This window comes from Penicillium mononematosum (assembly GCF_028829835.1).
Source record: "Penicillium mononematosum strain IBT 11891 chromosome Unknown utg000003l:1.0-8172316.0:1.0-8177699.0, whole genome shotgun sequence".
NCBI lineage: Eukaryota > Fungi > Ascomycota > Eurotiomycetes > Eurotiales > Aspergillaceae > Penicillium > Penicillium mononematosum.
Genome location: NW_026643273.1, coordinates 2433946 through 2461112, shown reverse-complemented (window position 1 = coordinate 2461112; position 27167 = coordinate 2433946). Strand labels below are relative to the sequence as shown.

General features: G+C 49.3%; 9 protein-coding genes across 9 annotated transcripts; 4 read left to right on the top strand and 5 right to left on the bottom strand.

Annotated features, from left to right (window-relative positions):
• Nucleotides 1-350: 350 nt before the first annotated feature.
• Nucleotides 351-1927, bottom strand: N7519_005882 (DMT family transporter; the record flags this gene model as incomplete). Its single annotated transcript, XM_057292658.1, has 6 exons — nucleotides 351-656; nucleotides 711-1126; nucleotides 1191-1263; nucleotides 1331-1336; nucleotides 1392-1715; nucleotides 1805-1927. 6 exons carry the CDS (start codon nucleotides 1925-1927, stop codon nucleotides 351-353), a joined length of 1248 nt encoding a protein of 415 aa, XP_057147469.1.
• A 746-nt stretch (nucleotides 1928-2673) lies between these two features.
• Nucleotides 2674-3705, bottom strand: rab7 (Rab family GTPase YPT7; the record flags this gene model as incomplete). The annotated part of the gene is made up of 6 exons (XM_057292657.1): nucleotides 2674-2783; nucleotides 2857-3004; nucleotides 3097-3276; nucleotides 3340-3435; nucleotides 3534-3587; nucleotides 3676-3705. 6 exons carry the CDS (start codon nucleotides 3703-3705, stop codon nucleotides 2674-2676), a joined length of 618 nt encoding a protein of 205 aa, XP_057147468.1.
• A 291-nt stretch (nucleotides 3706-3996) lies between these two features.
• On the top strand, nucleotides 3997-4769 carry N7519_005880 (ATG16 family protein; the record flags this gene model as incomplete). The annotated part of the gene is made up of 3 exons (XM_057292656.1): nucleotides 3997-4081; nucleotides 4144-4520; nucleotides 4611-4769. The coding sequence occupies 3 exons, from the start codon at nucleotides 3997-3999 to the stop codon at nucleotides 4767-4769; spliced, it is 621 nt and encodes a 206-aa protein (XP_057147467.1).
• A 914-nt stretch (nucleotides 4770-5683) lies between these two features.
• Nucleotides 5684-10304, bottom strand: spb1 (rRNA methyltransferase spb1; the record flags this gene model as incomplete). Its single annotated transcript, XM_057292655.1, has 7 exons — nucleotides 10269-10304; nucleotides 10067-10216; nucleotides 9770-10009; nucleotides 8285-9692; nucleotides 7707-8221; nucleotides 6708-7207; nucleotides 5684-6647 (listed from the first exon to the last, which is right to left on the bottom strand). The coding sequence occupies exons 1-7, from the start codon at nucleotides 10284-10286 to the stop codon at nucleotides 5684-5686; spliced, it is 3795 nt and encodes a 1264-aa protein (XP_057147466.1). The 5' UTR covers nucleotides 10287-10304.
• A 275-nt stretch (nucleotides 10305-10579) lies between these two features.
• On the top strand, nucleotides 10580-13289 carry N7519_005878 (uncharacterized protein; the record flags this gene model as incomplete). The annotated part of the gene is made up of 5 exons (XM_057292654.1): nucleotides 10580-10699; nucleotides 10769-12637; nucleotides 12692-12771; nucleotides 12826-12975; nucleotides 13031-13289. The coding sequence occupies 5 exons, from the start codon at nucleotides 10580-10582 to the stop codon at nucleotides 13287-13289; spliced, it is 2478 nt and encodes an 825-aa protein (XP_057147465.1).
• A 441-nt stretch (nucleotides 13290-13730) lies between these two features.
• N7519_005877 (uncharacterized protein) lies at nucleotides 13731-16379 on the bottom strand (the record flags this gene model as incomplete). The annotated part of the gene is made up of 8 exons (XM_057292653.1): nucleotides 13731-13780; nucleotides 13834-14788; nucleotides 14841-14909; nucleotides 15049-15616; nucleotides 15665-15869; nucleotides 15923-16076; nucleotides 16178-16223; nucleotides 16279-16379. The coding sequence occupies 8 exons, from the start codon at nucleotides 16377-16379 to the stop codon at nucleotides 13731-13733; spliced, it is 2148 nt and encodes a 715-aa protein (XP_057147464.1).
• An 825-nt stretch (nucleotides 16380-17204) lies between these two features.
• Nucleotides 17205-18692, bottom strand: irs4 (the record flags this gene model as incomplete). Its single annotated transcript, XM_057292652.1, has 1 exon — nucleotides 17205-18692. One exon carries the CDS (start codon nucleotides 18690-18692, stop codon nucleotides 17205-17207), a length of 1488 nt encoding a protein of 495 aa, XP_057147463.1.
• A 481-nt stretch (nucleotides 18693-19173) lies between these two features.
• On the top strand, nucleotides 19174-22444 carry N7519_005875 (uncharacterized protein; the record flags this gene model as incomplete). Its single annotated transcript, XM_057292651.1, has 4 exons — nucleotides 19174-19403; nucleotides 19461-20976; nucleotides 21035-21292; nucleotides 21341-22444. 4 exons carry the CDS (start codon nucleotides 19174-19176, stop codon nucleotides 22442-22444), a joined length of 3108 nt encoding a protein of 1035 aa, XP_057147462.1.
• A 798-nt stretch (nucleotides 22445-23242) lies between these two features.
• N7519_005874 (DNA ligase (ATP) DNL4) lies at nucleotides 23243-26543 on the top strand (the record flags this gene model as incomplete). The annotated part of the gene is made up of 7 exons (XM_057292650.1): nucleotides 23243-23313; nucleotides 23376-25289; nucleotides 25316-25473; nucleotides 25539-25670; nucleotides 25722-25854; nucleotides 25915-26020; nucleotides 26088-26543. The coding sequence occupies 7 exons, from the start codon at nucleotides 23243-23245 to the stop codon at nucleotides 26541-26543; spliced, it is 2970 nt and encodes a 989-aa protein (XP_057147461.1).
• Nucleotides 26544-27167: the final 624 nt, after the last annotated feature.

Below are 27167 nucleotides of genomic sequence, written 5' to 3'. Positions count from 1 at the left end.
TCTGGATGTTTAGTCAAACAGCGCGTATATATCTACCTAGGTATCCGTAGATGGCCCTAAGGCGTGACTATATATCACAAAGCTTGTCATGGGCAAACCAAGCTTTTAGCCGGCCTTGGCAGAAACAACTCAATCTCAAATACGAGAGATCATATTTGTGTTTGCGGAGAGGTCGACCGAAATGCATGCGCGGAAGTAGAGCTAATGAGAATGTCGTTGAATGAGTCTATACTCTATATTAGAGGTACTAGCCCTTTAGCTAGCGAAGGGTAGCTGGGGAAGCTACCGAAATTGTTATGTGAACAAGCTACAATGTGTAGCGATAATTACAAAACCTTCCCAAGGTCAAACTAACGCATCTCCTCTTCTTCAACAGGAATGCTGTTATACTCGCCAGAGAAGGACCTGCCTGCTCCATCAGTAGTGGCGAGATCGTCCTGAGGCTTGCTCTCGTGTTGCACAACCAAGAACGACAAGAACACGATAGCTGCTCCAACCCAGTACAGAGGGCTGGAGTATTGTGATTGAAGGACCATCTGGCCAATTAAGGACAGCGGGATGGTCATACTCAGCCCGACAGTCACGATAAGAGGTGTGGTAAGAAGCATAGCGTAAGCCCAAGCAATGTCAGAGACAAATGATGCGAACGCGTTACTCTGATGGGCGTGAGGTTAGTCAAATAATAAACAAAAGAGGGCTCAGAGTCATACCAGAATGATTGACCACACTCGCGACGTTTCGGGCATAGAGAAGGGCTCCATTCCAGTCCAGTGCATAATGAAGAAACCGGGCCACAGGAAGATAATGTTGAAAAATCCAACCAGTCCAAAGAACAGGGGCATGTTTACCCGGGATTCGTCACCAACTTGCTTCTTCATCACGACGGTGTAAAGACCGTACAGGATGGCGCTGAATGCCGCCATGGCATCGCCAAGAGCAATCTCCCCCGAGGATTTGTGTGGGAATGAACCCTCACTACTATCTGCACCCTCGCCTGCGTCTGGCTTAGAGAGATCTACGCGCGAAATCAGGATAATGCCAATCAGAGAAGCCATGACACCCATGAATTTGCGCATGGTGAATTTCTCAACACGGAAAAGGGCGCCGAAGACCATGGTCCATACACCTAGAAGAGTGAGGGTGAGTATACTGGATTTTGAACATATCTAAATAGGAGAGGGAATCCTTACCACTGGTGGAAGTCAAAATGGTTGTGCTTCCAACTGTGGTGAATTGGAGGCACCCCATGGCGAAGTAATTTGCCTATCCAAAGAAACTTCGGTTAGTTCACTTCCAACATACAATTTACCACATCTGGTGTACGACATACAGTAAACTATGATAGGTTAGCCAGTCGATCATATATCCAATCCTCAAGATTGTATGCTTACCCAGAGAAGACAAAACTGAATACTGAGTTTAGCTGTTGCTTTGAGACCTAGCTTTCTGTCTGTAGCATCCTGTCGCTCCCGTGAGAATGGCCCACCCTCTTCATCGGAGCCGCTGCGCAGCATGCTCTCCTCTTCGGCCTTGGGGTCATGCGAATCTAAATGATTCAAGAAGCTCCTTAGCGAAGTAATCTGAGAGAGTTTCCCGTTGCGCCAAAGACCCCATGTGCGACGAGCGACAATAAAAAGGAGGGGCATCATAAACATGGAGGTATTCGTATAAGTTACGAAGAAAGGTTTCGGGTAGGTTCTGTCGGCGAAGATGGTCTAGATAGCATTCGACGTGTAATTAGCCAAATGTTTGCAACAATATATATGTTTTGCGGTATGAGTTTTCAGGAAAAGGGCACGCATACACTTCCAAGGAAATTCGACGTTGTCCATAGCACAACCACCACCAGGAGTAGTATGATTCCTAATGTTCGCCGCCCTATTCCCAGTGGCATCATGCCGGGTCGCTCGGTTGTGGCCGAGCTCATGGTGTTATAGTTGTTTGTGAGAGGAGGTAAATCCGCGCGACTCATCGAGGTGTACTCCGTAATACTGCCCAGGTGGTCAGGAACCTCGTGTCGCCGATGTCGCAATCGCTACGTTTGCAGCCGGGGATGCCGAGTTGGACGGGGTATCAGTCGGACTGCTGTCATCTGAAACGCAACGAGCGAAAATCTCCAGTGCAGGAGTAAACGAGTGTCACGAGACTTCCTGCCTAAAGATATGAAGAGAACACGGGGGCTATGCCAAGCATTCGCGAGATAAGGGTCCGGGTGGGGAGAAATGTAGTCGCCGATATTAATGGATTGCGCTCTTATTTACTCCGTACATTTATGGTAGTAATTACCATGAGACACATCTGATAAGTAAACATGTCAGGAGTAAAGTGCCCTGGTGATGACGGGTCATCTGATGGTACTGGATTTACTTCGATAAAATATGCGCCATCAACTGCCTATTACGGAAAAATGAAGGTATTGCATTAAGCCCAACAAAGACATTGTTTGCATAAAAAACCGAGAAAGGCTTGAGTAAGATGTTGCTCTCTCAGGCGAATTCCAAAATTGAAACGAAGACATCTACAAGACACCGGGGGAATGGCAAGGTCATCCAAAGTAAAACCCCGTGGTCTTCTCTACAGACTCAGCACCGGAGACCAACCAGATAGTAGTAGGAAAAAGGAAAAACAAAGGAAAAAGGTCGCTGGAACTTCATGGGAATCGGGAAGGGTATATCAACAGGCACATCCATCACGGTCATTGTCTAGATGGATGTTGATTGGATCGCTGAATTCACCACTGAATTCCTCGGCCTCTTCCTGAGCAAGCGCACTCCGTGCGATAACTAAATAGTGATTAGAAACTTTGGAAGAGAACAGTTTTGGGGCAAAGCAGCTAGGCGGTGGAATTTAACTCACCTTCAAACGCCTGCTCGACGTTGACAGCTTCCTTGGCGCTGGTCTCGAAGTAGGGAATGTTACCCTTCGACTGACAGAAAGTCATGGCCCTTTTTGAGGAGATCATACGCTTGTTCTCCTCTACATCGATCTTGTTACCGATGACAACCTGCACATGACCATCAGCACGGACCAACATAGCATTTTTGCCTGCTGCTGCGGCGCATAGATAAGGAAAAGGAATGCGGGAACGCCACTTACGAATGGGAAGCTCTCTGGGTCTCTCGGGCTTGCCTGGATCAAGAACTCATCCCGCCAGCTGTCGAGAGCCTCGAAACTCTTGGAGTTGTTCACATCGTAGACTAGGACGCAGCAGTCGGCTCCACGGTAGAAGGCGACTCCCAAAGACTGGAACCGTTCTTGGCCTGCAGTGTCCCAGATCTGACACCTTTGAGTCAGTTACTGCCCCTCATCACGATTGTGCTAGGGTCATCAGCTCCTTACCTGCATTGTCACCAGTCGGTCGTCGACTAGAACTTCCTTTGTAAGGAAATCGGCTCCGATAGTGGCCTTGTAGCTTCCACTGAACTTCTTATTGACCTATCCATCTCAAAAAGGTGCGAGTTAGCGGTCATAGGTATTCGTGAACGATGGCGCTACGGCAGCAGAGCGCTGGTTGGGGGCGAGGTTGAACGGACATATTGGTTCATCAGACTTGTTTTTCCCACACCACTGTCACCAAGGATGATAACCTAAGATTCCAAAAAGGCTGAAGTCAGCAAAGGCCCACTTTTTGAAGGTTTCAGAGCTCATCACAAGGAGCAGGTGCGGAGATTGTACCTTGAGGAGGACCTTCTTCCTTGACGCCATGGTTGGGAATTAGTCAAGTGACCGAGTGTAAATGCGCGAGGGATAAACAAAAAATTCACTATTAAGCAAAGACCTATAATCAGTCTTCGCTAAGCCTTTCTAGAACAGATAAAGACAAGTTAGTTTGAGAGTTGGGGTCGGGTTGCAGCCGGGTTCGATGATGCATGAGGAGAGGGCGGTGGAGCGGGCGGTGGGCAATTGATAACGATTAGCACTGCATCTCGTTCCCGGAGCGGCAACCAACTCCACTTCATCCCATTCAGGTACATCCCCATTTGCTTGGGAAGGCTTATGGCCCATTGGAGGGAGGAGTACTTGGCTGCCCTGACAGTCCGAGATCAACGAGAGAAAGCAAATACTAATCTGTATGATGCCTGTGAGTCTATCATCGATGCTCTTCGTTGAGCGATTGCGACTGACATCATTCACCAAATCTAGATGCCCAGCTTGCAGATCGTACCAGCAAACTAGCAACAGCAGCAAAATGCGCCAGTCCTGCAACAGCACAAGGTGAAGCTCAACCCACTATTCCATCTCCGATAGTGGCAGCGCCCAGAAAGCAACGATCGGCTGAGCCAGATTCTACCCCGACCGATCTTCTCAATGCCACCCGTGCAGACTTGTCCGAGGCACAGCGATCTCGCTCAGAACTACAAGATCGCTTGAATCGAGTGAATGCGGAAGTGGAAACACTTCGCAAGAAGAGTCTACAAGAGGGCCGACGAATCAACAACTTGGAAAGCGAGAGGGCCCATCTAAAGCTACGACTGAAAGACAGAGATGCGGAGCTGAAAGGGAAGGCCAAGCTGCTAGAGGTAGGCTATTTTGATATTTACATAGGCTTTCCAATCACGCAGGGGTGGGTGAGGGAAAGTGGCTAACATGAATTATCTGCATTTCCGCAGGATTTCCAAGATGAACTGGCAACACTAAATCTTCAGTTGAATATGGCGGAAGAACGATCAACACGACTAAAGAATGAGAACCAAGACCTGGTTGATCGTTGGATGGCCAGGATGGGTCAAGAAGCCGAGGCTATGAACGATGCATCGAAATATTCCTAACTAGTCGCAATACACGAGCAGGTGACAGGGCCAGGTTGCTAGAAGGGATTGGAGCATAGCTTCTGTGACATTTAGATCTTGAATCGTGATACTACGTATGTAGTTAGCCACTTAGATGAAATGTGAAAGCGCTAAATACATGATCATGTTTCCAATCAAGGATTGCTGATTCTTCCACTAAGTTCCGGTTGCAGTGCTGTCAACGGGGTTTCCAATATGCTCGTGCACTCGTTCCTTCAGTAGGGCCCCGATAGTCATATCGGACTTGGTGTCTTCTAAACCACAAGCAACCGGCTCATATGGAAGAAGAACCAATCCCGACAATGGAAGCGGTATGGATTCAGTTGTGAATATCCTGGACTTGATGTTCTCGCTGGTAAAGATAGCATGAAGTGCAGATGTCCGCACCGACAGCGGGACCGAATATTGGCCTCTTGCAGTTATGATACACCTAAAACATAATGCTATGAAAAAAAAAAGAATGATGAAATCTGAAATTTGTAGAATTGGTGGAATTGTACGATAGTAAGCAGAAAGTCATCATTTATACTTCGCCATGACCCTCATAGATCAGACATATGCAAAACCGGATTTGATTTCCGCAGAGGCATGGTCAACCCTAGCTGGTCCACGGGCGTGATAATTGCTGGCATGCCCAATGGAATGTTTATACCCTGTAGTTCCGATCCTATATTGAGCAATGGCAAGGCTGAAGCTCCGCACCCTAAGGGCCTGATCTTGAAGAAACCATTCGTTTTGTACAGGTCAGATTGTTAAAAAAATGGTATCATACAAAAATTCATGGGAAAGTATATCCAAGAATGGACAATGTAATGTACAAAAGTGCCAAAAACGAAAAAAAAGTCTATGTGCCATGTCCATGCCAAGATACCAAGCCAAGTAGCCATTCAAGACTATGACATATTATCAATGAAGGCTCTCAGCCGAGAGCTGTCTTTAGTGGCAATGAAATATGTACCGCCAACGTCGGTCCAGCTCACGTTGTTCGACCAGTAATTCTTCTGCTGGACCTTGAGGAGATTGATCGGAGAGTTCAGGTTGCGAGATTGGATTTTGTGACCAGCTGGAACAAAAGACTTGAGTGAGACAATTTTGCAGCCTTCTTTCATATCCAAAAAGTGGTTGATCAGCTCATTGTTCAGTTGCGGGGTGAAAGCCTGGTTGTTGATGAGCACCACATCAGCCCGTTTCAAGACATTGGTAATACTCTCCTGCTCAAGAAAGTCGCCTCGGACAAGATGAGTTTTGCCTGGTGCAATCCCCCACAGCCGGCATCGGGCCTTGAACTCGGATTGCTGCAAATCTGCCAAATCACATGCGTTTGACATCATCTCGCAACCCCAACTCTCACAGCCAACCTCGAGTGCCGCCTGAAGAACGACATTACCTACGCCCGAGCCAAGATCGACAAAGACCTGTCCCGATTTGAGCTTGGTTTCTTTGAAGATTGTGCTGATAAAGCGAGGGAGAAGTTCTCCGTAGACGTTGTCCGTGCCATTCTCGTATTGCCGGAGGGACTCCACTTGAGGGGATACCGTGCGCGAGTAAATTTGAGTGAGAATCCTTTCCACCCAAGGTAAACCAATACGCTGTGTCGCATCCAAATGCTTCCCAAGACTTCCGTTGCTGCTTAACCGCTGGATAGCCTTATTGTAATCGTCGACGGCTTCCCGAAATTGAGTCTCGGATGTCACAGCCAGGGCCCGGCGTAATCGGCGCTTGATCCCGGTCGTCTCGTTGTTGAATTGATCCACCTCCTCACTAGGGATGTAATTATCGGAGACTGTTTCGATTACCTGAACAATGTCGTCGATAGGTCGGAATTCGTCATTTTCGCGTGGAACCACAGAGTCATACCTGACCGAGCAATAAATTAGCACATCTGCAACCACAAATCAATAGGCTAATCAAACATACCTCTCCTGCTGCGAGGCACTGGGATATTGCAGGAGAATCTCTTTGGGCTTGCCCTCGGCACCGAAGGCGGGCTTGAACTTGCCGGCCTTCGGGCCCGACGTTATATCCGCGGCATGTATCATTTTAAACGGGCGAGATCCTTCTTCCGAAAACGCCTTCACCGAGCGGAGACGCCGCTCCGGGTCCGGTTCAGCGCTGGCGCTGGTCCTCGCGCGTTTGTGCACTTCAAAGGAGGCCTCACTATCGCTCGCGTCATCATCGCTCGAGAGTCGTTGTTCGGGTGTCGGCCTTTTTCGAATGCGCGACGGAGTACTCAGTCGTTTTGCCGAGCGTGCTTCCAGGTCACTGGAGACCGATCGAGATTTCAAGGTCTGCGCCTTCCGGTTCCGCTCCGTCGAGGACTGGACTCGAGGTGACCGAGTCTCCGAGGTTTGTGTGACCGATCGTGTAGGAGCTGCAGGTCGAGTCTGCACAACCTTGCGAATTTGCGCCTTCTTTGGCTGTAGAGAGAAGGCCCCGGCCCTCCTTTTTGAAGGTGGTCGAAAAAGCCCATATGGATAGGTACAGATATAAACAAACTAATGCAGAAAGGAAATAATCTATGCAAAGTATGCAATAAAAACCAGTCAAAGAATATAAGAAGTATAATGCGAGGTGTAAGATGTGGGAGAAGAAAAGAAAAGAGAAGGGCTTATCGATTAAGGCGCCACTCGGGGAAACCACGCGATCCCGCGTTCCTTGGCATTTCTTGGCGCTTTTGTCTATAGCCTCATGTCTTCTATAGGTGTCTATATGGATCTACATGTTGTTAAATTTAACATCATCAAACTGCGAACTTTTGGATTTTTGAAATAGAATCCGAGACTGTATTTATGGAAGAATGAACCCTGGGGTATCATAATTATTTTTGCTATGTAAATTGACTGATTCAAACATTTCAACTATGAACACTCTCTATTTCTTGGACTTCTTCTTTGCCAGTCTCTTCTCCGCACGAACATCCTTCTTCATACGAGCATCGACAATCTTGTACTTGCCCTTGACACCCTTAGGACGGCCAGAGATACCACGGTTGGGTCCCTTGGCAACCACAAGCTTGACTTCCTGCTTGGGCTTCTTCTTGGTTGCCCTGCTCATCAATCTCGCAATAGCACCGGCCTTGTCCCGCTCGCTGAGAGCATCGTCCTCTGCCAGAAGCGCTGATTTCTTGCGCAGTTTCTCCAATCTTTGAGCCGCCTTGTACTTCTTGCGTCCCTGGGCCTCCATCACCTTCTTGATCGGGCGTGCATTGATGGCACGCATCTTTTCTCTGATAGCAGCCGCGGCAGCCTTGGTGACGGGCCGGACAGGCTTGCTGTGCTTGCCCTCATCGTCAAGGAACCATTCGGGAAGGCCATCCACGTCGCGGAAGGCAAATCGGTTGAAGCCGTCGTCAACAATGTCGGTCGACTTCTTTTCTCCAGTAGCCATCGACTGCGCAAGGGCCATGGCTTCTGCGGTAATGATGTCGATGTCTGTAGGGGAGGAACAAATGTTAGCCAGAACGTCATTCATGTTTGGCATCAATTGCAACTTACCCAGCTGGCCATTCGCTTTTAGTGGATCTTTTCCTTCTGCCTCTGCCTCGCTCTCATCGGACTCGTCGACCCAGTCGGAGTTCTTCTTTTCGTTCTTCTTTTCGTTCTTCTTTGCGTCCTTATTGTTCTTTTTCTTGGGGGCAGGAGTCTCCTCCTCTTCCTCCTCATCTTCATCCATCGCAAAGATGTTGTCACTTTCTTCCTCTTCTTCCTCCGCCTCCTCTTCCTTTGCCTCTTCTTCTTCCTCCTCGCCCTCCTCTAGCCCTTGGAAGACATCTTGATCGAAGAACAAGGAGGCATTGTTTGAAAGCTTCTTAGCCTGAAGTACTTGATCTGTAGTGGCAGTTTCATCATCATCCTCCTCTTCCTCATCACTGCTGCCTTTCTCCCTGTCAGAAAAGCCTTCCCACTCGTCAACCTCGTATTGCTTGCGTGTCTTCTTAGCACGTAATTTCGAGTCTTTGTCCTCCATGCGGCCAGTGTACTGCTCGTACATGTTGTCGAGCTCCCTTTCGAGGCGGTCCTCCTCGTCGTCGCTCTCTTCGGTTTCGGACTCATCTTCATTTTCACTTTCGCTCTCGGCGGGAAGATCACGAGCATTGACAACCGCATCTCTCTTATTCTCTCGGTCAATGCGTCTCAGAGTGAATGTGGAGTCTTCGCCTCCCATACCAAGCTGCTCCATACCAATGTCTGTGGGGGTGGTCATGTTCATCTGCATTCGGATGATATCCTTGCGCTTCTTTTCATTCTCCTTGCGCCTTTCCTTCTTGCCCTTGGCGGTCTGCTGCTCTCTCATGCGGATCAAGTCTTCCTGGATCTGCAGTTCTTCGTCCATAGGGGCCACCTCGGCCACTTCCTCTGCCTCGCCTTCTTGGGTTGGCTTCTTTTTGATAACAAGCCCGAACTTCTCACGACACTTGATACGCCATCTGAGCAAGTTGCGGAACTCCTTTTTGCCAAGGACCTTGAGATCCTCACAGCAGGTTCGGATCTCATCTGTTGTTTCCTCCAAACGGTCCAGTGTAGACAACGCAAGATCCCCACCGGGTGGTTGCTGGAAGCTAAGTTTGTTGTAGGCACCCAAGATAGAGATGGGATCCACAGTGTTGATAAACTCCGTCACTGGGAGCTCCTTGTGCTGGGTGTAATCTCCCTCTTCGTAACCTTCACGCTTGCGCTTCTTTTTTTCCGGGTTGAAAACCTTCGCTTCGTAGTTGGGAGTGGGGGCCGTAAGTTCAGCAAAAACGTGCTTCGGGTCGAGGAACTTCGGGTCAATGCGCTTGGGGGCCTTGAATCCGCGGCAAACGACGAAAATTTCGGCAGAGACATTGCGGGACGAAGGAGGCTTGGTTGCCTCAACAGAATTGAACAGCTGCTTGAAAACCCACAGCAGGGGGTTGTAATCCTTGGACCGGAAGACCTTAGTAACGAAGGTTCCGCCTCGCCCAAGAAATCAGTAGCCAGTCTCAGGGACTCCAAAACTAGTTCTGCCTGGGAGAAAGCATCCTGAACCCACGCGGCACCAACGTTGGGGGCACCATCGTGAAGCACCACGTCTGCTTTCCAGTGCTTGATGTGAGATCGAATCGTTGCGCGACACTTGTCCGTTGTGATATCGCTCTGGAATGTAATGGCTCGAGGAATTGGTTTGATGGGGGACAGATCGACACCAATGATAAGACTTTGCGAGGGCATGTACTCTGCAGCGACTTGACACCATGACTGCTCAGCCGTTAGAAAAAGACTTTGAGATATTAGGTGCTATTTGAGGATACTTACACCAGGTGCAGCGCAAAGATCGATACAAACTCTGCTTTTCTCCAAGAATCCATACTTCTGGTTCAATTGGATCAACTTGAACGCGGCACGAGCTCTGTAACCCTTTTCTTTGGCAAGCCGATACCACTTATCCAAACGACCTTTTCCATGCTGCAAATAGTCAGTACATGAATCGACACAAAATGGGATAAATAAAACGTACCTTTTTCTGGATCGCCATTTTGAAGGGAAGCTGATCTTAATAGACCAGAAACTCCTTTTAAAATGACCGGGGAAATAGAACGAATGTATACTTTTTTCTTATGGAAGAGGATCCGAGAAAAAAAAAAGTTGCAATACTTATCGCTCACCGCCTTTGAGCGGGTTCTCCAGTTTGTTGCCTGAGGCCAAGGGTGCCAGACATGTGACGTGATATCACTCAGGCACCCCCCAGTCACTTGTGGCGCTTTGTAGATGCTTTGTCACTTGGGTTTGACCGTTTAACTATAGACCTGATGTTTTCACCCTACCTCCATGACGCCCAAGGGATCTCGCAAGAGAGTGAAGACCAGCCCCTCCCCCGTGGACTCGTCGGCTAAACTGAGCGGTGATGGCCGAGACCGCTCAGACTCCCAATCACGAGGGTACAATGCCGTAAGCTCTTTGTGACCAAAAATAACCAGTCCCTTTGTCATGTTTACTGATAATCTATCGTCCATATAGAGCTGGTACCCCGGGTCCTGGTCTTCCATTGCGAGAGTGTCCAAAGCAGCCCCAGTTACCGAGGTTGCCCGTGAGAGCATTTCAGCTGCCAAATCTGTAGCATCGAACGTCACAAACCCATCGGCTTCTCTTCTTGATACCCCAACAAAGAATCGACATCCTTCCATTCAACTTACGCGAAAAGCGGGCGCCTCGACGAGGTCTCTGCCCGCTGACGCTACCACCACCCGAGTCAACATTGCATCGGATGGTTCGGCTTCCACTACAGCTGTCGCCAATACCGAAGATTCCAGGGCTACAGAACCGGCAAAACCCGATAAAGAATCACCCGACGAAAGTGATACCAAGCCGCTAGAGGAGCCAGCCAAGGAACAGCAGGTCACCCCTAAGGCCGATCCTAGCATATTGCATGCGGGATCTGCAGAGGGCCCCGAACAATCTAGTGGTTGGCTCTCATGGATCTATAGACCGTTGACCACATCTGAAAGCCCTGCAAATGTCCCAGAATCTCCACAAGCAGTGGGAAATCCGTCGGCCGGAAACCAAATGGCAGAGCAGGGCGCTCAACCTACTGTGAAAGACTACACGGCACGGGAAGAAGAGCTGGGACCAGAACCAGAGCAGACCAAAGATACTGTTGAAGTTACCCCCATGTCTCAGAAGCGATCGTGGCTTCAGATGTGGTATGGTACAAATACACCGAGCAAGCAAGAAGGCCCACCATCTACAGAATCCACGATATCCCCTTCTGCGAATTACAATCCTGCCGAGCAACCTGGCACAAACATGGCACTGCGAGATCCCCCGGATGAACCAGCAGAACGAACTGGTGGATCCCAGACCCCAGTTGGGACTACGAGATCGTCTGGCTGGTCGTTCTGGTCCAAAGATCCAAACAAAGATGGACCTTCCAATAAACCGCAAGAAGGCGAAGCTATCGAGGCATCAATGCGACCGGAATCGCCATCAAAACATACAGCACTTGAACCAGATACAGATTCAAATATCAAGATAACCCAGAAAGGCAGTATCAAAGTCAGGCCCCCAAAGGATAACCGTCTCAAAGATGGATGTGGGCCCACTGAAGGCACTGCTACATCTATGCCGTCTGTTGAACCTCGACCGGCTGATATCACCGCCTCCAAACAATTACAGCAGATTCTCCCCAATCAAGTACTGCCGAAGTTTGAAGAAACATACGCGTTTGAGCAATCGCCCTCCATCTTGCAAAGCCTCGGTCGGCTCCTACATTATGGAAAAGGACCAGAGGTTAGGCACGTCAGCAGGGTCAGAGATCCGCTGCATGTGAGACGCGCTTTGGCTATTGGTGTTCATGGATACTTTCCCGCCCCTTTCATTCGAAGTGTTCTCGGACAGCCTACGGGCACATCCATCCGGTTCTCTAAAATGGCAGCAGATGCCATCCGGAAGTACACCGAGAGCCATGGCTACTCTTGCGATATTGAAAAGATCGCATTGGAAGGAGAAGGTCGCATTACAGAGCGAGTGGACCTCCTGTGGAAGCTGCTTCTGAATTGGATGGAGGAGATCCGCAAGGCTGATTTCGTTATGTTCGCGTGTCACAGTCAAGGTGTGCCAGTGACGATTATGCTAGTTGCAAAGTTGGTACAATTCGGCTGTCTTGACGGTAAACGAGTTGGCATCTGTGCTATGGCGGGTGTGAACCTCGGCCCCTTCCCAGATTATCGGTCTCGATGGATCAGTGGGTCGGCTGGAGAGCTGTTCGAGTTTGCACTACCTTTCAGCAAGGTCTCGAAAGAGTACGAAGCTGCTCTTAAATGTGCTCTCGAATTTGGTGTTCGCATCTCATACATCGGAAGTATCGACGACCAGCTCGTTTCACTGGAGGTAAGTACATATCTCGGTATTCAAGCACATATCAAATTGCTAACTCCCCCTCAGTCCTCCCTTTTCTCGCCCGTCGCCCACCCTTACGTCTACCGCGCTGTCTTCGTGGATGGCCGAGTCCACGCCCCAAGCTTGTAAGCAAACCGTCCACGCACCCCATCTCGACCGACAAAACTAATATCAAGTAGCCTTTCCCATCTAGTTGGCTTCACGCTCAAGCTTCGCAACCTTGGTATCTCAGACCATGGTCTAATCCGTGAACTAAGCACCCCGTTAGCAGGCAGTCTATACTCGGGGGAGGGACATTCTCGGCTGTACGACGATGAAGCCGTGTACTTGTAAGTAACAGTCATGAATCCCCACGCGCATCCAAAACTGACATCGTTTCCCCAGCATGGCCATAAAATTCGCACTCGAGACTTCTTCCGTCGCAGACTCCGCGCTCAGCGTCAAGCGAGCCAGCAGCTCCGTCACGCCAAACCCCTATATTCTCCCCTTCGCCATGCGTGGTCTGCTGGAAGAGGAATATGTGCGCCGGGAACTGCACGACGAGACTATGGAACTGCTCAGGCAATTCGACGACTGGAAACCTTCTAGCAAGGTTCTGAAAGATGTCAAGTTTAGGTTAGAAGGTATCCGGTCTAAGCTCTAGCTAGGCTTGTTAGTCAGGAATTAGAAAGTATTTGCTCATATGGAGATTTGATTTTAGCGGTTCGTTAGACATGAAAATACACGTTCTCCCGCGGTCTTTTTGAGCATTTGCTGCCAGACTGTACCTAAACACAACATGCATGTATAGCAACAGTGGATACATGCCTTCTCGCTTTTTATCCAATGGCGATAGAAGTTGTATTTCGTATACGTATAGACCTGTCTACCAACGAAGAGAATCATATTTGTATTATGTCTGAGATGTCAAAAACGCCGCGATCCCGTTGGGCACGGAACGAGAATAGTGGAGAATCCAGTCATGAAAAGAGAGGAGGGGATCATTATATTAATAGAAATGGCAAGCTTGAAAGTGCCATAGAAAAGAAGCTCAGAACGACCGAAGAACAAAATAACCCCGCCATCCCTCCCATCCCTTCCCCGGTTAAACAGATGCTAGTGGGAACGCCGTTTTATATGCACCTTCGATTTCATCTAAAACAATGTTAGCATGAGGATCGCATACCAGATGAAGATGAAACACCAACCTCTCATTCCATCCAAAGCCTCAAAAGCAAGCGAATAATTCGACACAGCCCCAATGATCCGCTCTAAACCCTGCCGTAGTTCCTCGATGAGCTGACCAGTTGAATCCCCGTCATGCTCATTTTCCGGTTCAGGCGCAAGCTGCTTCGCCACGCGCGCTTTGTAGTAGAGCATGAACATAGCATAGCTACTTTGCATCAGACAGCATGCGAAAGATGGCATGGTCCGGGGCAATGGACGACCTTGCTGCTGCTGGGGATCTAAGAGAGGCTGTGGGACGGGCAGGCTGTGGAACATGCGGGAGATGACGAGTGCGGCCTGAAGACAGATTTTCGCGGACTGCTGCGTGCTGTAGGGGAACCCGGCCGCAAATGGATATTGAGCGTACTGGGGCGCGTATGAGTTGATTTCGGGGTGGATGTCTGATGAGGTCGAGGAATCGGATGGGGTCATGTATTCTGTCGAGGCTGCTCGTTCGAAGGAGTTTAGGTTTGAGCAGGAGCAGGTGAGGTTGTGGATGCCGGCGGGTTTGGTGCTGACGGTTGTGGTGGCGCTGTTTGGATTTGCTGCTGTCAGGTCGCAATGTCTTTTGATGAAGAGGGGGATGTCCGAGAAGGCTCGGAAGCGATGCGTTTTTATTTGGGCGCTGGGGTCATTGTTAGTTGGATTTATGTATGAGAAGGCGAATGACTCGAACCTAGATAGTTTGATGCGGGATATTGCGCGTATGCTTTGGGCCGTGATGGATTCGTTGTGATCGCCGAAATCTGATGTCTGAGGCAGAAGGGGTAGTAGCTCCGCCTGCGCAATCACAGAATGGGTCCAGGCATCAAGTTGCTGCATTCGTTCGAACATATAGTACATCCCTGATTGGGACGAAACGCACTTGTTCAGATCTCCAATAAACTGGGTTGCTGATACAAGCACTTGTTGAGCTTGTATTAAAATAGCCCAACCCTGAAGACCAATTAGCGGGCGGAAGATAATGGAGAGACCTCCAAGTACATACCTCGGCATCTGATGCAAACGACGGATATGGAGTCGTGAATTGCGGGTCATTGATAACGATAGCAGGCATCTGGTTCTTCATTAGCTCCAGTCATGTTTGGAGACCTATATTACTCACTGTTGTGCTAACAATAGATCCTTGAATCACACAATAATACTAAACGACAATTAGATCAAGAACCAAGCAATGGAAGATGAGCGCTACGAACCGTCATCCACCAGGCTCTCCGTCGAGCTTCCGGAAATTCATCATTCTCTATTTGAGCATGGAGTGACTTGTCCAAAGCAATCGCAAGAGCCTGACCAGCGCGATACCGCATCTTGAGCAAGTTGCCGCGTTGGGAGTATTCATAAACTGAAAGCACCAAGAGAGCCAGGAGACTCTCATAGTCCACCGGAGTTTGCGAGTGGAATCTTTCCCGTCCGACAAAAGGTCGTGCGGCAGATAATGCCTGTCCGGGATCAGTAGAGGATATATCAAGATCGCACTCCGCCTCGATTGTTGAATGGGCAAGTTGGGCGAATGCATGCGCATATGTCCTGCGCTGGACTACAGACGCTGCAGACGATGGTTCAAGATCACTTGGATGCGGAATCAATGCCAAGACTGCAGATAGTGCAAGACTTAGAGGCGAACGTGGCCGATACATCATCATCGGTTCAGATGTGTTCGAGCATGGAACAGAGCAGTTCAATGGTCGATCACGACACGGTGGTGATGCCCGCGGTGGAAGAATAGGGAAATAGTTATGAATAAAGTCATAATAGGCATTCAATCTGGGGATATTAGACAATGTATGGAACTTATTACAAAGGGATACTTACATTTCGGGCTCGCTTCCATAGGTCCTTACGAAAGTTCGAGTGCTGTTCAAGGGCGGTGATGTCAAGGGCACTTGCATGTGCGACTGACTGCCATCGCCAGCGAAGAAGTTCTGGAACATGGAGGGAACTTCGGATTGGAAATCTAGATGTCTCAAACCTGCGCCAGGCAGAGAGAGCTCATCAATTTGGTTGAACATCCCCGGTGCTAAATTTTGGTTAGTATATGGCCCTTTTTTTTCGGACATGTCGATGACGTACCTTCTTCAAACTCCGGGGGTGAAGGGACAGCATTATACAGAGCTTCATCTCGCCTCGATTCCTGTTCTGGTGACAGGGAGGACTTTTCCTTCTTTTTGCGTGGCCCGCCTCGTTTGCTGGGCAAATAAGAACATTCTCTGTCTTTGCTAACACACTAAAAAGTGAATGTTAGTCCATAAAATGAACATTGACCAACTCAGATCCACGATATAAAAAAAAGGCCTCTGAAGCACTCAAAGGACAAAGAAAACATACATTCGCGCATGGCATCTGGCCGCCACATCGTGTTCTCGAAGCCCGACTGGAATAAGATTAGTGGAGAAGTTCCTCTTTTTTTTCCCACGGGATTTGCTTACCAGGGCAGACATGCTACCTTAACTGGCGGTTTAGCAAACTTCTTGCGAACCGATCGAGGTGCGGTCGAGGCTCCGTTATAATCGTGAAAAGTATCGGCCATGGCGACACTTAATATGGGGTCAAATAGTCTACAGAACCATTAATTTGAAACTGCACCTCCCGGGTGTCTTTGCAACCGAGTACTAGTTGAGATGGGGCATTCTGCGGCTTAATAAAGATGGTGTCCGAAAGGGCGCTGATATAGAGACTTCCGTGTGATTGCTTGATCTTCGCAAATCCCGAGCCGTGGATGTTCGGGATTTGCTTTTAGTAACTAAGCAAAGAGAGATCGAGTCCAACCCCAATTTGGAGAGATGGTGTCAGGATGCAGTGTATATGCAGGGTGATCGAGAGTGGAGATGTTTCTCATTTTATTTTATTTTTCCTCTCTCTGAATCCTGGGAATAAAGAGAGAAAGACAGAGGAAAGAGAATTTTGATATTCGAAGGATTTCGGGCGAACGTACCGGTACGAAAGATACTCGTATTAATTGGCTTTGGGGCGGGAGAGACATGTAATTTTACTCGTCTGAAACATTAGATCACGTGGGTCCACATGAATCAACGATGTACGGAATAGTATCCATATTTAAGTGAATTATATTATTTACAAAGGCTTAGAGATTCATGAAATCTGTCGAAATCTGTCGGTCGGGTTCGCGGCGACTCCTTCCAACCGAACAAGGAGGTTCGGACATAAGTCGGGCGCGATGATATCAAATACATCTCTAACGGGGTGGATCCTTTAAATCGCTAAACGACTCACGATATACGCTATCTAATTATGAAGTACTCCGTAGATGATTTGGAATACATTTCATGCTAGGCATTGTCGATCGATGTCAATCGACTATCCATAGGGATGTGCATAATCCGATTCGTCAGACTTAAGCATGGGCCTTGTCTTTCCCAAGGGGTAGCTTAATACCCGCAACATGCCGTACGCTATCCCAGACACTGTCCCGGACTTTTACAGGGAGCTTGTGTCCCTTCAAGAACTGGTCGATCAACCACATTCCGACCACGAATTCTTCGCGAATTAAGAGTCCGATATGTTGGTGATCGACTAGATCCCACACTTGCCCCAAGATTGCCTCTGGCAGGCGGCTGCGGGACCAAATTTCCCGGACCACCAGGTTGAGCACCATATCCGAGGCATTAGGTGGCCATGGTCCGGTTCCACTAGGATCAGGAGGGATGAGAAGCCCTTTATTAGAGGCCCAAACACCTTCGTAACGTTTGCGTTCCTTCTCGGTGACCTCGCGTCGCCAGCGCTTACGGTCCCCCTCCTTGTGTTTGTGGGGGTGTTTGTGCAGGGGGTTTCTGTGTTTTCGGTGGTCGGCCTCGGTGGGTTTCGGTATGCCGCGGAGTGTCATCGGCATGCTTTTTGGTGGACTTGGTGTCCTTGATAGATCGCTGTTGGATTGGTGCGCCATATGTAGAATGGATCGCGCCCCTCGCCGCTGCGGAGGAACTGGCGGAGGAGCTTTGATAGATGGGGATGCTCGTGCTGAAGCTAGGGATGAGGCGATAATAGCATTGGAGAGGCCTTCCTCGCTCATTCCAATAGAGTCATCTATCGTGCTAGAAGTACTCGTGTGTGACTGGCTTGATATAGATACCTCGCTCGGTGTCAAAGGTCGCAGGGGTGTTGCAACAACCCCATGGTTTCTGGTAGACCCTCGTGATGGCGGCACACGCGGCGGAAGCGTTGGTTTCAGCCCATCTGGCTGCGCAGAAGAATTCCGAGACTCTAAGGAGGGATGGAGGCTCGACCCTCGACTTTCCTGATCATCCAGAGTAGTCTTGGATTGTCGGGAGGGAGAGCGCCCGTAGATAGGCAAATCTGAGTCGGACTTCAAGCCATTTTCGTGCAGCACGCGATCTAAGGGACTATGTCTCCCTTGGATCGAGCCAGGAGAGGCTGATGCTGGTAGCCGTCGCTTTTCTGGCGAGGGTGGCACCCGGCTCGCACTTACTGCACCTGCGCCAAGTCTGGCAGTTGTGGACGGGGCACTGATGTCCCGCCCGGGGGACCTTGACGCAGCGAGCCGTGCCGCAATTTGGGAGGCTGAGGAGAGAGAGGCGGCTGAACTTCGTCCCCTCACACTTGGTGATGTACTGGCTGGAGGCGAAAGTGGTCTTGTCAATCTCCCGATCTTATCCTTTACAGAGCCCACTTCTGGGGCGTCGGATCCAGTCCTCTGATGATCCAAAGGATGATGTTCGCCTGTCATTGCAGCAGTTGCAGGCGATCTAGCCTTCACATTGGGTGAGGGATCCCTAGAGCGTTGGAATGCAAGCGTGGCGCCTTGTAAGGCGTCATTCCGGGCCACACCCAACCGCTGGTTCGCGGAAGCAGCCTCGCCATTCATGGAATCGATTCCCCGCAAAGTTCGGTGGGTATGCGGGTTATGCGACTTTGAAACCGGGGTTATACTAAGATAATCCAGATGATCAAGATGATCAGGATGATCAGGATGGTCTTGCGATTTATTTCTGAGACATTTAGGGGGAAATATCAACGGGAATTGCCCGTGCACGCGACCGTACACGTTTCTTCTACGCGACTATGTGTACAATGTAGACATATAGAATCACATATCGCGATTAAATCATTTTCAGATGTTATACGCAGTATCTGTATGATTCCACTGTTTTATAAATTCTCTTAACATCACGATTAACTTCGTCAACTCCGCACTGTCAACCCCAGACTTTTAATTAACCGAGCCGCCATTGATTAATCCGTTCTCCGCTTTGCTTTCCCCTCTTCCATTTACATCCGCAATGTGACTTCCATACCAGCTGGGCTTGAGGAAATGCTATCTGCTTCTCTGAAGCACTATCGGAGCCATGCTCTCGGGTAAAGACAATCCCGAGGATCCCCCTGCTGAAACACATGGGAGGTCCGAAGTTCGCCAGGATACAGATCAGAATGCAGACGAATTGATGGCCGGTCACATTCAATGCTCGGTGTGTAGCAGCACCTTCCGACGACCGGAGCATCTGAAACGACATCTGCGGAGTCACACTAAAGAAAAGCCGTTTGAGTGTGCTCAGTGCGGCCGGCACTTTTCAAGAACGTATGCGCTTGGGTCATGGCTATCCTTGCGTTGAATCACACGCTAATCAACCCCTAGTGACACGCTTCATCGACATGAGTTGAGTCATCATGCACCAGGGTCTGGAGGGAAAGATCGCACCCACCGAATTACCGTCAAAACATTCCGAGCATGTTTTAGTTGCGCAACAGCAAGAGTAAGATGTAGCGGCGGCACGCCATGTGGCCGGTGCGACGCTCGCTCACTCGGATGTGAATACCCCACGCAAAGGCGGTCCAAAGCAAAAGACATGAGAGATTCAGGGCAAGAAGCCGAGGCGCACAGCGAAAACCTCAAACACATTCACCAAGATCTGAATGCAGCTGCTGGTCAGAGCCAGTTTTCTATACACATGCAAAATGAACCAGCATCATCCAGGACTTTGCTCAATGTATCATCTACGCCCGGTAGTGATCACGCAAAGCGAATACCACAAAATGCACACACCATTGCAGACTCCTCGAATCCTCGTTTCTATCTCCCAAATGAGATACAAGGGCAGTCTGAAACACTGCCACTGAGTGTCTACCCTGGAGGTATCAAGCAGACATATGACCACTCGAGCTCTGACATCCCCAAAGTATTCCCTGTTGGTTCATCCAACAATTTAGACCCTGAAATGAGAGACATCCAGCCGGGAATGAACACAGCAGGTGACATTGAAATGACCATGGCAAATAATCCGGAGGTACCGCTAGAGTTTGATCCCACGCTCTTTGACCAGTCCATGCTTTCCACTATCAATTGGCTCCCTAGCGATTTGCTCCCGGGTGATCCTAACGGCCATGCACATTCTGCTGGTGCTGCCTCGCAATACAACCAATCTCTCAGCCCAAATGCCTACTTCTCCCGGGCAGCGTGGCAACCGCCGGTTATCAATGCTGCGCAACCCGGTCCTTTTCAACCAGAGCGAGCCTCTCAGGCACCATCTGTGCATGTTTCCCTAAGAAATAACATGGGGAGCCCCAATCAATATTCCCACGGTATTAGTGAGCCGTCTCCTCATACAGAATCAGTGGGTTCCGCCAAGGGTTCAGCGGACTACTATGTTGATGGTGCGCCGTCCAGACTCCCGAAGTACGGAAGGAAACACACGCCTTGGCCTGGTGAATCTGTAGACCGAGTCGACATCGGCAAGCAACTGCTGGTTGAAGATGACGAGCACCGGTTCGACTTCCCTGTTATCTCCGAACTGCGACCAGATCAGATACCGGAAGATATAACCCGGTTTACACAACAGATTGAAACCACCACCTACGATGAGATTTATCGGCACTTTGTGCAACTATGCCGTACTGAAACCCCATTTTTTGAGGTGTTCGAATCGGAGAGGTTCCCCACCGCGGACGAATGCAACCAATTCATCATCCTTTTCTTCGATTCATTTCAGGCAGTTTATCCGATATTACACCTTCCTAAATTTGATCCAAATACAAGCCATTGGCTCTTGACTTTGTCAATAGTAGCACTCGGCTGCCACGTGTCCCACGTACCTGAGATGGAACAGTGTACAATTGCTCTCCACGAGCTGATTCGACGGGGTATCTATCTTGAGGTTAGACAGGTCTTCCCATCCCATCATACTTTTCCAGCTAATTGTTTTGCACTTCTAGAAAGAAAAGAGTCGCCCTGGTCAGGCTTCTCTCGAGATATTGCAAGCTATGTTGTTCAATTGCATCGGACTTCTGCACAGTAGAAGTGAGCGAGAAAAGGCCTCGGCCTTGAGCACCTTTGGTGACTTGGTGACACTCATGAAAGCGTCCCGATTATTGACGCCGATGCGAACAAAATTCAACGAGGCGTCGCAAGATGCAGCATGGACGTCTTGGGTTCAAGATGAGGTCAGGAGACGCACCGGCTATTGTATATGGGTAAGCTTTGTCGAAGAATGAATCCTTTAATTTTGCTGACGATGATAGCTTGTGGATTGTACTCTTGCATATTACTTTGATAATCGACCTCTGCTTTCTCTAGATGATGCACAAGCTGCATTGCCCGCGCATGAGAAGCTATGGCAAGCATCCTCCGCAGAGACATGGAAGCCACTGTGGGCGAAATCATTTGGTAACTCTTATCCAGACCAAAAAACTGACCAGTCTCTCACTTATACGGCCAACGAATCCTTATACGACGCAGTCCATATCCTCTACATTGAGAAGAGAGTAGTATCCGGTATAGGAGAATTCGGTCACATTCTACTCATCCACGCTCTCTACCACAGAATGTGGGAAGTGGGAGACTACTTCCGCCGCCCACTATCTTTCTGGAACCCGACAGCGAAGAAGCAATCTTGCGAGACGGCCATTCCTACAGGCCTAGTATGGCTCCCAGGAATCCCCTCGTACTCGAAATGGCGCAACAGCGCATGTGACTGCCTCGACATCCTCCACTGGACCGCCAACAGCACCGTAGCAAAAGCTGCAGGCCTCGAGCATCCAACCATCCTCCACCTCCACACTGCCCGTCTATTCCTCCTCGCTCCATTCCGTGAGATGAGGTCCCTTGCGACTTCCCTGGCAACAGAAAAGCAGCGCTGGAGCAAACGACACCAAACCCTTGAGTGGCAGTACATCTGGCGCTGGATGAAACACGACCAATACAAAGCCCGACTTTCAATCATTCACGCCGGCGTCACCCTCTGGCATATCCGCCGCTACTCGACGAACTCTTTCCACGAGCCCGTTGCGGCTTTCATCGCTGTGCTGACGCTGTGGGCGTACGGAGCCTCTCACCCGCACATGTCCCATGAGTCCAGTCCACGTGCAGAGCAGCTCCGCGAACCGAGTTTTATTCATCTTGATCGCCCGTGCGATGATGAGCTTGTGCAGCTTTTTGTTCGGGAAGGTCATGCTATGAGAGGGAATGTTACTGGTGCTGGTGATATATGTGGGGCTGAAGGTCCGGAAAGGGTCTTGCGAGTGGGCTGTGAGATTCTCTCGGGCTTGACTGCCTGGAGTGTTTCGAAGAAGTTCGTGGCTATCTTGACGCGGCTTGCAGAGTTGAGCTCATATAGTTCCTCTTGAGGACATAGTCCCTGGCATGGTGCTGAGCATGTCTGATTTGTGGTGGGGTTGGATGATAAATCGTCAACGCAAATAAACATTTCTTATTCTTTACATTCTTTACACCACTGTCTGTAACTGTTGATATCTGCGTCTGTTCTGTACATAGATTGGACATCGGCTCCAGGTAGACGTTATCCCCGTGTAGATCCATTTTTTTAGATCTCTATATTAGCCACAGGGAGCACTATGGAGAAGAAACCTGACCTTAAGCGCCGGACTAGTTGCCGAGTTACAGAAGTCTCAAATAGCCAAGCTAAGATGGCTCTCGGTCCATTCGGGAAGATACCACTGAGAAATGGGAAGGTCCCTCTCCCAGCCAAAAGGATCGAGCCTGTCCGCCTCATATATGCAGCCGTACTCACCACACAGCTCGTGCGGCTGCTTGCGTTGGGTCAGCTAGACCTTTTTTCATCTTTGAAATCCCAATGTGTGAAAATGGCAAATTGGTACATGGACCTCAGGCTTGCTGTCGGGAACGGCGACACTGAAGCAACTATTAAGTTTCCGGACCTTCGTAAAATTGTAAAAGTCTCGCAGAGTAGGGTAAATGTAAATATGGGCCAGACGCAAGATATCGAGTTATATATATATAATGTAAATCTGTCTACTTAGGTATGAATGCCCTAGAGACTACTTCTCTCCCGAGGTCTTATACTTCGAAAATTGGGTGGGGCCAGCCTTATCTTATCAGCAGTGCAGCCTAAAATCATCTGGGGTAGTGCAACTTCCAACTTCCCTCTCTTAACTTTTCCAAACATGGATTCCGACGAGATATTAGGGCAGGATGATGTCCTGAAACCAGAGCAGGAAGAAGATCTGGACGAAAAGTGAGCCTGAAACTAATTCATGAGACTAAGATTTTGGGTAGTTGACTGATAACGGTTCGCAGATACCCCAACAGACCTCACAACCGAGCCCCGACATTGCCGTTCCACGATCTGTACCTCGACCTATTCAATCCACTGAGTGAACTCAAGAAGAAGCCTTCAGGGCCTGCCCCAGCTCGCCGGAAAGCTGGTCCTCATGGTAAAGGAGCTACAAGTCTCAACCCGTTCGAGCGCCGACGCGATGTGATTGAGCGCTTTATTTCGCGGTGGCGCAAGGATGTCGGCGACGACATTTACCCCGCCCTGCGATTGATTCTTCCCGACAAAGACCGCGATCGACCTATGTATGGGATCAAGGAGAAGGCTATCGGAAGGATGCTCGTCAAGATCATGAAGATCAACAGAGAATCAGAAGATGGGTACAATCTTCTGAATTGGAAGCTTCCCGGTCAGGGTGCTACAACACGCATGGCGGGTGACTTTGCTGGAAGATGCTTTGACGTTCTCTCAAAGCGGCCTATGCGGACCGATCCTGGCGACATGACGATCGAGGAGGTCAATGAGAAGCTGAATAAGCTATCTGCCGCCTCAAAGGAGGATGAACAACTGCCAATATTGACGGAGTTCTACCGGCGGATGAACCCTGAAGAACTTTTGTGGCTCATCCGTATTATACTCCGGCAGATGAAGGTTGGTGCTACCGAGCGAACATTCTTTGATGTTTGGCACCCCAATGCCGAGAATCTTTACAGCATCTCTAGTAGTCTGCGACGTGTGTGCTGGGAGCTGCATGATCCCAATATCCGGCTGGAGGGAGAGGAGCGCGGTATTGCGTTGATGCAATGCTTTCAGCCTCAGCTGGCCCAATTTCAGATGCACTCATTTGAGAGAATCATTGCTCGTATGAAACCAACCGAAGATGATAACGTGTTCTGGATTGAAGAGAAAATGGATGGTGAGCGTATGCAACTCCACATGGCGCCCGACGATTCAATCAAAGGTGGTCGGAAATTTGGCTTCTGGTCGCGCAAAGCGAAAGAATACACATATCTATACGGGAACGGGATTTATGACGAGAACGGTGCTCTGACAAGACATCTAAAAGATGCTTTCGTCGATGGGGTACAGAGCATTATTCTCGATGGCGAGATGATCACCTGGGATCCTGAACAGGACGCCATGGTTCCCTTTGGCACGCTCAAGACCGCGGCGTTGGCGGAACAACGCAATCCATTCTCAAATGGTCCGCGACCCTTGTTCCGCGTGTTCGATATTTTACATCTTAATGGGCGTGACCTAACGAAGTATACCCTTCGTGATCGTCGCAATGCCCTGGAGAAAACCGTCCGACCTGCCCACCGCCGGTTTGAAATTCACTCTTACGAGGAAGCCACTACCACCACAGAAGTTGAAGCGGCTCTTCGGAAGGTCGTCGCTGAGGCCTCAGAAGGTCTTGTTTTGAAGAACCCGCGCTCTCCATATCGACTGAACGAACGCCACGATGACTGGATGAAAGTCAAACCAGACTATATGACCGAATTTGGAGAGTCCCTTGACGTTATTGTGATTGGCGGATACTATGGCTCAGGTCGTCGAGGAGGTGCGCTGTCCAGTTTTCTCTGCGGACTACGAGTCGACGACAGCACGCAAGCAGCAGAGAAATGCTGGTCCTTTTGTAAGGTCGGTGGCGGGTTTACTGCAGCTGACTATCAGGAGGTCCGCCATCATACGGACGGCAAGTGGAAGGCATGGGATGCGAAAAAGCCACCCACTACCTTTATCGAACTGGCAGGCGGAGACGCCCAGCATGAGCGTCCGGATATGTGGATTAAACCATCCGACTCAATTGTTTTGTGTGTGAAAGCGGCGTCCGTCGCAATCAGTGACCAATTCCGCATGGGATTGACATTGCGATTTCCTCGCTTCAAGAAGTTGCGCAAGGACAAGGATTGGAAAACCGCGCTCTCTGTCCAGGAGTTCCTTGATCTAAAATCTAATGCAGAGCAAGAACACCGGAGAAAGAGTTCTCTGTTGATAACTCTCGAAAGAAGCGAGTAAAGAGGGCCACTAAGAAACCACTCACCGTTGCTGGTTACGACGATAATGTCGACGTCCAGTATCTTGGGCCTTCTGGACATGTCTTTGATGGGCTTAACTTCTGTATGTGGTTTGAACGTGAAGGTTCCCTTCCTATCGTACGTAATACTAATACAGCGGACTTCTAGTTATAATGACCGAATCGACCATCCCAGAAAAGAAAACAAAACTTCAATTGGAACAGCTCGTGAAGGCTAATGGTGGCAAGATCTATCAAACCAAGACAGCTGCGGTAGACACGCTCTGTGTTGCCGAGCGGAGTGAGCTTCATTCTACAAATATGAAATAATCTCAAGCTAATATTTCGGCAGGAACGGTCAAAGTAGCTTCATTACAAAAGAGTGGAGAGCAAAACATCATTCGACCATTGTGGCTTATCGACTGCGTCAAACAGAATGAAATAGATGCAGGCCTGCCGGATCTTCTTCTCCCATTCGAGCCAAGGTATGTTGTGACGGTCAAAGGATACACATATACAGGGCTAATATCTATTGATTTCTATAGACATATGTTTTTCATGACAGAGGAGAAAGAGGAAGAAGTCGCCGCAAATGTCGACAAATTCATGGACAGCTATGCTCGCGATACAACTGTCAACGAGCTAAAGGACGTATGACGCCCCCAGAGAATAGCGAGAAACAACCATGGCCTTGACTAACCAACATTCATATTTGCAGGTATTCAAACAAATGGAACAAAACCAAGAACAGACCGACTATGTCCCTGATCCAGAAACCGTTCAGAGAATCGAGACTCGCATCCAGGAAAGAGTAAACGCCGGCTACACAGTACCCGTTGGGTGGCTCTTCCGAGGCTTGAAGTTCCACTTCTACTCGAACGGGAACCAGCCGGACGAATCAGCCTCCCGAGAACTCAGAAGGGAGGACCAACGCCTGCAGTTCGCTCGCAACACAGCCCAGTTTGCAGCTGCCGAGATTGCCAGCACCTTGGAGAGCCCAGGCACCACACATGTGATTGTCGATCCAGAAACTTTGTCTTCAGCGGACAAAACATCTCTCCGGAATACCTTGGCCGCGACGCCGGGAGCGAAAATGCCGCATCTTGTTAGCGTGGGCTGGGTGGAAGAATGCTGGAAAAGTGGCACCTTGCTGGACGAAGAGAGTAAGTTGTAACGAACATCCTTGTCGTATTTTCGGCCTTTGGGGCGTTCTAACGCGTTCTATGTTGGTAGGGTTCCGGATCTTGCGATGAAACATTAGAGCTGGGCTCAATCGCTATGAATTATCCATTCCTTTCATTTCTAATTTCCTGTTTTCGTCGCTGGGCGTTTCCGTCTTTATGCAAAGCACGAGTCGGAATCAACCACGGAGTACAACAAGTCACATTCTATGGATCATCTGACTTTCCTTGAGCGAGCCAACGAGGCTATATTAGACTGGAGAAATACCGGTGTAGCCGAAATGACCTGCCTCTTAGACCAATAAACTGTTCTCTGGCTCGAAACGCCATATTATCTGAACCCTGTGGCTATTATGAGGTCAAAGAGCCCAATATATAAAGGCCGAGGTTCATCAGGCCACACGGGCTGATGTCATGCGATGCAAGACGATATCACAACACAGAAGATTCAAAGTCAGTCTAAGATCTCTTAAACGGCTTTGAAGAGTCTACTAGCACGGAGAAAGTATAGCCACTCGAGTAGCTCTCTCTAGTATCATCTTCCAACGTCCTTAGTTGCGCTCTTAAGGCAGTCTTTTTAGCGTATTATCTGCCTCTAATCGGAAGGGCGAAAAATA